Raw genomic sequence first — 11554 nt, forward strand, 5'->3', positions numbered from 1 at the left:
ATGAAATCTCTGCAATTTTAAAGAGAATTTCTACAATCTCAAGTTGTGATTAATTTAGCATCTCAGGTGTTGTTCTAAGTATGAAACTTTGTTTCATGTATATAAACATTACTGTTGAAAAAATTTACTGTGCATGCAAGAGGAAGACCTTATTGAAACAATTAATCCAAAACCATGTGTGGAAGTATCTCTCATTCATCACCAGATAGTTGTGCTTCCCTTTCTCACTGTGAGTCATAACCAGTGAAGCTGGTGAAACATCTACAGTGTGAAATATGTACCAGCACATAAGAACAAAGCACATAACCCTTCTGTACCTTCACTGTGTAACTTACTTAGTGTTTAGTAATGAAATTATGACAAAGTTAACTAAAAACCTTAAAATGCTGAAACAAAGGCTGAAGTTCCACATTGCAAGTCTTTGTATCCAATGAATCAAAGCAGATTGAAAATTGGATAGCTCAGATGCAAAAATCACTTTCTTAAAATTTTTCGTTTTGATTCTGCTGCTAAAATCAGAGGAAACTTTTGTGTTATAATTATTCTCTGTTGTTCAGGCATTTGAAAGATTGAATTGCTTTATCTTATGCTATGCAGAATTAATCTCGTTTGACAGAGACTAAGGGCAAGTGATTTGTTAAAAAATCAAGAAAGATCTTATGTTCTAAATATAGAAGAGCAAAATTTCTTGGATAACTGAGAACAATTGTGTTATAACTATTTGTCCAAGCATATGAGAGGTGCTTTGGTAACTCAGAACCTTGAACTCTCTAATACAGTAATTTTCTTCTTCCATTGAAGCAGGAAATGAAATGACAAAGGCAAGGAACTGGGAAACAGAGAAAACCACAAGAATTTTAAACTGAATGTGGGAAATAATACATCTTAACCATTTAGTTATCTAAACCTGAACACTAATGGGATATAACCATCTTAAGTTATCAAGTGGGTGTCTAGGGTTCCTTTATTGGAACTAACAGAACTTGTAGCCCTAGTTAAGACTTGTTGGGGAGGGGTGAGGAGGATTTGGGAGTTGTGGATTTCCCTCATCAGACCTAGAGTACATTTTACCATGTGAAATGTCAGTTAGTGTTTGAAATAACCACACAAGGACTGTTCACAGACGCCTGACTGTGCCATGTCCTGCTGAAGGGAGGGAAGTTGTTTAAATCTTATCATGGCTCTGTTTTAATTAACAAATGTGCCTGATGTGACACTGATTCCACTCAGGTTTGTATTCAGGAAAACTGCAGTGGAGATAGTTGTTCTGGCCATAATTTGATTTATACCACTACAAGGTCAGAATAAAGTCCTGTTACAAAATCACATGGTTCATGAAGCTTACTTAACTATTTAGACAGGTTCCTCTGTTACACAAATGGAGATCACAGCTGTTAATCCAGTTCTGAGCAGGTTTGGGAATTAAGACTTTGCTGCCAGAAAAACAACAACAATATTCCAGTACATGGAATTGCAGAAGGGATCTCCCATAGGGTGAGAAGATTCAAAATAAATTGTGCCTGTCTAGTAAGATGCAAAATCAGCAGTATGTCTTTACCCGATCCCTCTGATTTAGCTGTTTTATTTCTTTACCTTCCAGTGCTGCCCTTTTGGGCTTGAAAGTATTTTCTCCTATACTTTGGTGGAACAAGCATTACTCTATAATTGCTGCTGTTGGGGCTGGTCTTCTCTCAGATTTAGTGTCTCCTGTCTTTTTGCAGTACTGTAATTTCCCCAGCTCCTCATTGGCATAATCCCTGAATTTTTTTTTTTTTATTTTGGGGGAGAGGGAGGTGTAATTAAAGAGAGGTAGACTTTATGATAGTTTTCTGTTGGTATTTCTTGCCCTTTACAAACTTTCAACAAGTGATGAAGAAAAGTCTTCCAGTCAACCCCTCTGTGGCTTCAGAGAGTAGAAGTCCATCCTGGGTCTGTCTCAGGCTCTGTCAGAATGGACTCTGGTCCCTTCTGTCTGTGCCTCAGTGAGGAGGAGCAGTTTCCCCTTTCCTGCCTTGCCCCACCCTGCTTTCTCCGTGGGCATTAGTTACTGCCTGGAAGTGATGTCCTCAGCACATTTGCACGGTGATAGCAAATGAGATGATTGGAATCTGACCATATAAATGCCATAAACTTAACATTTTTCAGGGCTGGATTCATGTCTAAACCACAAGGCTGATTAGAAGCTTTGGAGCTAGTTATTCACAGAAGTGCTGCTAGCATGCTGAAGCTCTGCAGGGGAAGTGGGTTTGGATAGGTTTAGCATCTCAGCTTTTTGTGAACTCTAAAAAGCTCTGAGAGTTATGAATGCAGAAAGTGCAGTCAGAATCAGCTGAAAAGCTGAGAACCAGACTTAACAAATCCAATTTTGAATGACAAATCATTAGTGTTATGTACAATTGCATCTTGCTAAAATTACACAGGGGATAAATCAGTTATAGCCATTAATTTAAACAGTAAGTATCTTAGAATCGATTCTGATCTTTGCACAGAGTGAATTGGATGTGATGGGTTTTACTCTTTTTTCTGGCATGGGATATACACAAGTTTTCCTATTTTTGTATTATTTGTATACAATTTTATTCCAGTAAGAAAAAAAGCCACCATTCCTGAGAAATAAAATAACATGCACTGTCTAAAATATTGATTCTCCTCCACCCCCCACATATTGTCAGCTGCATAGCCCGGAGCTTTGCACCTTCACTTTCCTACTCCCTGGAACATATCTCTGCTTTGCTTTGCTCTGTTGCTCGTATGAGCCAGGATTCAAAATAAGGATTGGAGCATTTGGGATCTGATCCTACCTGACAACAGCTTACCTTTCATCTAAAATTTTTCAATCCAATCCTAAGCCCCTTTTCTAGCAGTGCTACCCTTGGAGATGGTGACAATGACAGAAGAGGAAGAGACTTTGCCATGACTGAGCTGCAGTGTGGCTAAATAGGTTCAAACTTTGGCCGGTACCAGGATCTGGAGATAAAGGTCAGGAATCCTTCCAGGAATTGTTCTCTTGGGTTTGTTGTTGTTTTCTCAGTAGTTTCTGTTGCTGAAGTTCCAGGTGCAGATGTGATGAGACAAAAGGAGTTTCAGGGTGAGAGGTGACGTAGCAGCCTGTGGCTGTCCCTGGAGCAACCTCCTGCACAGAGGCCATAGGGAGTGACCACCTGGCAGAATTCCCCCTCACACCTACACTGGACTTTGTCTGACATCAACATGGGTTTATTCTATCAGCACTTCATTCCCCCCCCCCCCCAAAAATGCTTACAAGAGGTTTTTATATCACTGTCATAATTAGTACAGATGAAATGGTTTATCTTGAGAAGTTGTTTAATACCTTGTTGGAGATATTGCTGTGTTTGACCAAAAGTTCTAGGATACTTTCTTTGGTGTTATTTACAAGACAGAGCTCAAATTGGATTTTTTTGCTTCATCTGACCTAAAAAAAATGACTTTACATTTTTTACTCCATCTTAGATCATAATTACAGTTGTAAAATGGGCTGTCATTCTCCCAAGCAGAGAATTACTGGATGGAGATGGAGCAGGGAGTGTGGTGCATGCCTAGCTTTGCAGTCATTTGGTGCTCCATATATAGAGACAACTCTCTGAGGGAGGCAGGAGAAAAATAGAACTGATGCCGCTGTGTTTCTGCTACAGATAGGAAATCAATAACGTATTTTTGATGAAGGGTGGGAGCTGCAATTCATACTTGTAAAGGCAATGTGTCAAAAATCTATGTAGCATTAAAAAAATGTTCATTAACTGCTTGGAAAAAAAGTTATTTTCTTCCATTCACCTGTAAAATCCATTCTGTACCCTCAGCTGCTGAGCCCCTGACCCAGGCAGGCACACAGGAATTGCCAGCAGGGGAATGAGAAATACTGTGCAGAGCCAGCACCAAATGTCTTTGCACTTAGACCTCACTGGGAAATGCAAAGTACTCTGATAACATGGTTGATGACTATTTCAGTAAATTACAAAAGTCACTGTCTCTGCCTGTGGGTCAGGATGATTTGCCACTGGAAGCTGAAATTGTGCAACATTTCACTACAGTTGCTGCTAAAAAGAAAAAGCAGATAAGTAGTCAAATTTTTTAGAGGTTAGTAAATATTTCATTTAATAAATCTACCATGTCTCATAACTGGAAACAGTAATGACAATACTTTAATTATAATTTCCTCCAACTTTAATATTCAGGGAGATTCAGGCAGTGCTATGCATATGAATTTAGAACTTTATAACACAAAGAGATTAAATCACTAACAAAAATATGTTGATGCCCAAGTAATAAAAGGAGAATATCAAAGTACACAAAAAGTGAAACACTACGGAAACGATACCATAAAACTGAAGAAAATTTGAACATTTTCTGTGTTCTCAGGCTTCAAAGGCTTTTTTACTTCCCAGAAGAGCTCATCTCAAGATGAGTACTACATCTCAAGAACAAAGTGTACATAATCTGAAAATTGTACGATATTGGCGGTTGGAATTTTTGGGATGAGTTAAATTGAGGCAAGACTCCCTGGTTTTTACCCCACTCATTTTTCTGGCATTCCTTTAGGATTATTGATAGTACTGTTGGCTAATTGCACCCATCACCATTCTCTGCTGAAGTTTCCTACAGAATGACAGGCATGTGACCTGGGGAGTGTTCATCTTAGGGTTAAGCATGAGCAGGTAGTAAGTGAGCAAGATGTAAGCTTGCTTGTGGTGAACTAGATTATGTACTATGTAGTTGAAAGGAATAAACAATGTCTTCCCTTTATTATCAAGTAGCACAAGATGCTCAAAAAGGCAGACTTCAGTTTTAGAGAAATGCTCCATTTTCAGGTAGTTGGTTCTGTTACTGGGATCTGCAGCTTTCCAGTGTCCCCCGAGTTGGTCTGCCTCTCCCCCTCTCGTGGAAGAGGATAAGGAACAGGAGCTGTGTGCCTGGGCTGCCATGTCCCCCAAACCCTGGCAAGGATTTTCAGTCATTCCGGGCAGGGGGCAGCAGCTCTGTAATCAGGCAGCCCTTAGGTAATGCTATTACCAGAATGGGGGCAAACAAGGTTCGTTACAAAGGCATACTTTTCTAAGGAAAGTAGCTTTACATAAAAGGTAAGGTGTTTGTTTGTCTTGGGAGTGTGCCAGGAAGACTCAAAGGGTTGCACAGAACTGCCCTAGCAGTCTGCAAGTGCTTGGCTCCTGATTATACCATGGTAATATCCTGATCCAGTCCTCAAAACTAAATCCTTGCTCTTTGATACAGCAAGAGAGATTATACATACAACATTTGCCCTACAGTATTTCTGGAGTATTAGTTTTATGTTCTGATTCCAATATTTGGGAATGTTGTAAAGCAAGTGTTGCTCTGATTTAGGTGTTGTAGAGGGTGGAATGTTGGCAGCAGCCAGTGCACATTAACAGCCAGAGCAACTTCAGCTAACACTCACTGTATGTCTCAGTAGAGATATTTGGGTGGAAGGACGTGTTTCAATCTGAGCTAAAAGAGAATTTTGTATTTTGTGTATTAGTTTAATAAAAGAAACATTGAGACATTACAGTTTGACCTGAAGAGAGGGTACAGATGCCAATGATTAATGTTACCATCACAAAGTGGTTGTTCCTGCTAACAAAGAAAATGACATTATGTTCTCTCGCAGTGTATTCTGCCCTCTATAACCTTCAGAGCAAAACAGCTACATACAGAAATCAGGATTTGTGTGGTTTACTCCTGTCCCCTCAGTATTTATATTTCTCAAAGGGAAGGCAGAGGATACCTGAGAATATTGTCTGATAAGACAGCTTGGTTAATGTCTATGGATTTAGACTTCATGGTTATCACCAAATTGCAAAAAGCAATTTCTAATCTTGACTGGAAAAACAAAAAATCCTGAGAAAAAAAGTGTGTTGTTTTCTGAGATGAAACAATTTCCATCACCCTTGGAGGCTAGAAAGTTAACATTTCCTTGTGCTGCTGCAAATATTTCTCTATTTCTCCCAAGTGTACTAAGTCAGTGTAACATTCACAACTGACTTTGAACATTAGTAGGACTAATAAAATTGAATCCTACTTTATCATGTTGTATTGCCTCTGAATTCATATATAAACCCACCAAATTTAACTGTTAAGCTAGAGTAAAGATTAAACTATGCTGAGTGAATACTCAATGGATATAAATAAATGCAGTTTCTAAGCAAAGCTCCACATACAAATACTTCATTCCACAGCATCCCTCACATCTGTAAATCATCATTCATTTTTTGTTATGTTCATTTTTTAGAATCAGGAATTTGTAGATATGTTAACTTATAAATTAAACATTATTCACTTTGACTCCTATTATTTGTTGTCTTCTATCTCTTCAGTGGATGTGTGCAGATTCAGGTGTAGGAGAGGATTTAGGTTATGGTGACCACATTAACTACAGCTTTACCCAAATGTGTTGTTCCTTCCTGCATTAGCATTTTTTTCATTAAAAGGATATGGTTTCATAAAATGTTATCTACTGCTTGGTTTAAATATATCACTTTACAAAAGAGAACAGAAGAATTTGTGAATGCATTTTCTAAATTAGAGAGATTTTTAGCAAGGACACGTGAGCTTGTCTCTCAGAGCCCCCATGTGGTGCAGACAGACTGCTGGGATCAATCCCGGTGCCTTGCCCGTGATTTTCTATCCTGGCACTCTTGGAGTGATTCATCTTCCATGCTGGTTTAGTCTAAAGCTTCCCAAGGGAGGAGGCTGCTGCCTGCACTCATTCAAATGTAGTGGCTGTCATGGTTATCATTTAAGAATTAATTGTTTGTGACATACACAGATGAAATAAATCTGGATAGGTTTTGAGTGTTAAACAGGGTTTAGTTACCAGAAGGAAGAATGTAGGCTGACTTCTTCTCTTAGGAGCTACACAGGATGGATGCAGTAAGTGTCCTTTAATGACAGATCAGAATTCATCATCTCTCCATATCTGACTGCTCATGCAAGCAGTGGCTGAAGACTTTTACAAGGTAGACAATAATTCCATATTTAGTCCTCAGAGTGCCTTCAAACAAGCTGATTTACAGGCCATGTGCTAATATTAATGTTAAACTATCCTCATGGAGCGCAAACTGTCACCACTCTTCCCTTGTTAAGTATTTTACAGAGCATTGCTTCTCTTTGTCTGAGGGAGATAGGAAAGGCAAATTGTCAGTAAATGCTAAGCAGAGGAACAGGCTGCAGGATTCACTGTCATACAGTGCAGAAGTTTTATGAAATCAGGTTTTACTGAACCCCTCAGGACAGCACCAATATGCACAGAAGTGCAGTATTGATTACTAGACCTGACTCTTGAATTATTCTGCGAGTCCTGGCTCGGGTAGCTCCCCAGCCTCAGTTGCAGAAAGCAGGATGATGGCAAAGGTGCCAACTTGCTGATACCTCAAACCACTCTGCTGCTGAGACAAGAGGAAAAGCCAGCTCAGTAGTCAAAAGTTTGGTCATCCATAGTGCCAGCAAATGGGAATTGTTTTCAGGTAGAGCAGCTGGGGAATCATTCTTAGGGTGAAAAAACCAAACTGGATCTTTAGTTTTCAGCTCCTTTTGCAAATATGGTGTTAGGCTTCAGGGCCCTTCATCTGCTGCATTTTTCAGCAGGGAGAGAGGAGTGTGTTCTTACACAATGGTTTGGATGATTTTTTTTGTGCTTTATCTTATCCCTCCAGTTTTTGGCAGGCAGTTGGGTAGCAACTTTCTGTTCAAGCTCATTTCTTTGGTAATTATCCTGAGTGGTACAACACTCTCCAATCATTCTTTTTATGAGATGCACTCATCATTAAAGATAAGTTTTGCTTCACAGAAACTAATCATAATATCAGAGAACATTACAGTAATACCAAACTTGTCTGTTTTGTTAGACCACTGTGTCTTGGGATGGAGATAAGCTGCTGTGTGTACAGAATGGAGAGAAGGAAGGCCGTGGTTGGACCCAGTGGATTGAAGGAGATGAAATGCACCTGGTAAGATCATGTCAGAGGTTTTGAATGCCTCTCCATTAAAATGGTTAGACATAACACAACAGGGAATGTGCTATGTCATTTTGGCTTACTTTGACATAATTGTGTATTTGACTTGTCTCCAAAGCAACAATTTCATTTGCAGTTATTATGTTTTTCTGTCCCTTAAAAAGCCTGACAATTTCAAATGCTCTTTCTGTGCTCAGTGTCTGTCCAGACTTGCCAGGCTGAAATGTTCACACGAGGAAGACATTTACCAGAATGTCCCTCACAGTCTGTAAAATACTCAGTATGGGAGCTGTGAAACTGGGCACCCAACAATAAGGGAAAAAAACACCATTGTTCTTTTAAAATAATTACAGGCCACACTACATTATAGCCTACAGAACTAAAACAGCAGTTAAGCTTTTGAAATTGATTTTTTTTCAGATCCTCATTTTTATCTTTCTAAATTAGCAGGACCTGAAAGAAGATGCCTGTTCTTTTGTCCTATAACTCTTTACAGCATCCTCATTCTCATCAGTGTGGGTAAAAGGCAGTGTTCCTGCTGGGATAATAAACTCCAACCTCCATTTCTCCTCACTGTGCAGTACTATTAGCATTCAGCAAGCTAAATGGATATCTTCTAAATGTTCAGTAGCAGAGTTATGAAATCTTTGCAGAAGTACCCCAAGCTCTTTATTACTAAACATAATTTTGAGGAAGTATTTGTGGTCCCAGAATCCAGTTTAGGAGAGGAATAGTTAGGACAGACCTTCCCACCTGGACTTGGTGCAGCACAGGCAGGGATAAGGTTGCTGTGTAAGTAGAACTTTATAGCTGAGGCCATGGGCTCACCTAGAGAGGAGGAGGCAGCAATAAAAAAGAGATGGCCAAATTTCCTGTGCATGCACACCCCTTCAAGAAGCATCTTTCAGTATTTCCCCACTCCTCCCAGCTGCACAGCAGGCAGGGCCATGGCAGCAGGCTCCAGCCCTTCAGCTTCTCTGCTGGCCGCCAGCTCCCAGTTACCTGTCACAATTCCGGGCCCGAAGTTCAGCTCACACCTGGCTGCCCTCAGTCCTGCACATCTGTGCATGCCCCTGCACACAGAAACAATAGCACCAGTTGCTCTTGGACTTCTCTGGACTGGCAGCCTGCTTGCTGGCCTTTGCTAGCTCCCAGGCATTATCTCTTGCCATCTGCTGTCCCCAACACCAATTCCTTCAGCTCTGCTTTCTGCTGTCCTTACTGTGATTCCTGCTCTAGCCACACAGCCTGGCCATGGGCCTGCATGCCCGGGGCACTTTCTAGGCTTGTCCCTGTCAGGAGGTTGATTTTAGAAGTCAGAAACTCAGATTCAGTTGCTCAAATACTTGTATCCAGTGCCAGTTTAGGTAGCCCAGGGTAACCTGACTGCTCTGATGCTGCTTTTCAGGAGGCTGGGAAGAATTCTGGATCACACCTGCCAGCTGATACCTTCACTCACTGGCACTTGGAACATTTACCACAATCTGTTTCCCATGTATGCAGAAGTCAGTACAAAATTAATTCATGCAAAGGAAGTAACCAAGTATTTTAGAGCCCACTCCTCAATATTTCAACTTTCTCACTGCTTGTATTTCATTAATTTCAAAATATGTCCTCTTTATTTCTCTAAACCTTGTTAATGCAGCTCTCTCCATTAAAAGTACAGTAGAGTCCCCTTTAGTATCCTTTTTTTTGACCAGGTAAGATTACCAGGTGCTGTTCTTTTGAGAGTGCTTTGATACAATGAGCAGTTACCTTTAAAGAATTGATACTTCAATAGCTTTATGATTCTATTGAACTTTACACAATGAGCCAAGTGTTAATTTATTCTTTTCACAGTTCTGCAGAGAGTAGGAGCACATCCTTTAGTAGTTTATCGCTTCCTATTTTATTTATTTCATTCTGTGGTCTGTACTTTGTAGTTCTCTTTAGATTTTATTTTATGTGAATGACTTATTTGACCATTCCCCATTTCCTTTTGAGTTTTATTGCCCTTTTCTATTGTATTGATTGCTTCTGCAATTCCAGAGTTTTTGTCATTGTCAGCAGATCTCTCATCCCTTATTGCACACTCCTTCTTTGGGGTTACCTCTGCAGAAGGGAACAGAACAGGTCCTAACTAAAGTTAGACATCCCTCTGCTGTTCCATCAACTCAGCATGAAGCACCTTCTCTTATTGGGGTCAAGCAACATATGTCAGTTAAACTTATTGACCTAGTTTAAAGGGGTTTAAAGTTATTTTACCAAAGTCCACCATAAGAAATGTGCATAATTTCCTCAAAATATTCCAGGAGCTTTATTACAAGTCTCATCTTGAACCAGAAAATGTTCTATGAAAATGGCCCTTTTGCTAGATCATGAATAAGCACTGTCTTTATGTCCCTTAAGAGCTGCCACACTCTTTTTTCTTGCACCTAAACCTTGTCCCAGGCACACACCTGAGTGCACGTCTCAAACCTGAGGAGTTTCAGGAACGGGGATGGGTGAACAGGGAGATGGCAGCAGCCTCACAAACCCCAGCCCAGGATGGGAACTACCCCTGCTCGGGACCAGCTCACAGAGATCCAGAGATCAGCAAGCTTGGAAAAGCTCTTGCGGAGCTCAGAGGAGCAGCTTTATGCATCCAGGGTGCTCAGGCTCAGTCAGACCTCACTGCTGTGCTGGTTGACAGGCCTGGAGGAAATCTTCTGTACAGCCACCTGCGTTTTGTAGCCATGAGCTCTGTGTTGCTAAAGTGCACCCTGATTCCTGAACTTGTAGGCTCGAGCTACCAGTCATCACCACACAGATTCAGAGCTGGTGAGGCAAAAACATCCCCATTTCTTTTTGTATCCAAAACAGAGAATGTCCATTGCAAAGGCCTAAAGCAGTTGCATGTTATTCACTGGAAATGGAGAATAATGCACCAGGAAAGTATTTGACCCTTTGAGATCTGAGATCCCAAAATAACTTCCCTTGCTCCACCTTTTAGCAGAAAACAAACCCAAACCAGATGGGGTTTTTTAGGATGAAAAATAGGCTAAAATACATTCAAGCCTCCCAATGTAATTTAATAGAAAACTGTGGATTCAAATTAAGCTGGACGTACACATGAATCTATAATGTTTGTGTCCTAAGTAAAAGTTGTTGTTTTTAATAATTTTCTCTTCCTAGGAAATAAGAGTGTGTGGAGTCAAGTGTAAGCAGGTCTTTAAGAAGGTACAGTGAGCTACTGCTGCTACAGGAGTGAAGAACAATAGAATTTACAGACTTGCCATCAACTCTCCAAATGCTGGTGCTGAGCATCCTCAGCAACAAGACCAAACACAGAAATGAAGATCACATTAGAACTGTATAGTTGGAATAAATATTTTTAGGAAATAAAAAATGACTGCAAATAAAACTATTTTTAGAAATGCCAATTAAAGTACTAAACTCTCCAAATGTGTGCTTACCGTAATTCTTGACTATGCCAAAAAAGGACAATTAGGTATAAAACAAGATGCTGGAGGTTTAGACCTTCTAAGCTATTCTTTTACTCTCAATAGACATCACCCTTTCAGAGCATTAGCCTTGTTTTCAAATGGTGA

At 40.1% G+C, this 11554-nt stretch overlaps 1 protein-coding gene across 1 annotated transcript in view; it reads left to right on the forward strand.

The window, feature by feature from the left end:
- The window catches only part of RBP1 (retinol binding protein 1), a 15527-nt gene extending 4181 nt beyond the window's left edge, over positions 1-11346 (forward strand). Inside the window, exons 3-4 of the mRNA XM_063408363.1 lie at positions 7878-7979; positions 11139-11346. Coding sequence (XP_063264433.1) covers positions 7878-7979; positions 11139-11192 — 156 coding nt within the window. The 3' untranslated portion in view covers positions 11193-11346. The remainder of the gene's footprint in view (positions 1-7877; positions 7980-11138) is intronic.
- The last annotated feature ends 208 nt before the right edge of the window (positions 11347-11554 follow it).

Source organism: Prinia subflava, chromosome 11 (assembly GCF_021018805.1).
Source record: "Prinia subflava isolate CZ2003 ecotype Zambia chromosome 11, Cam_Psub_1.2, whole genome shotgun sequence".
Taxonomy (NCBI): domain Eukaryota; kingdom Metazoa; phylum Chordata; class Aves; order Passeriformes; family Cisticolidae; genus Prinia; species Prinia subflava.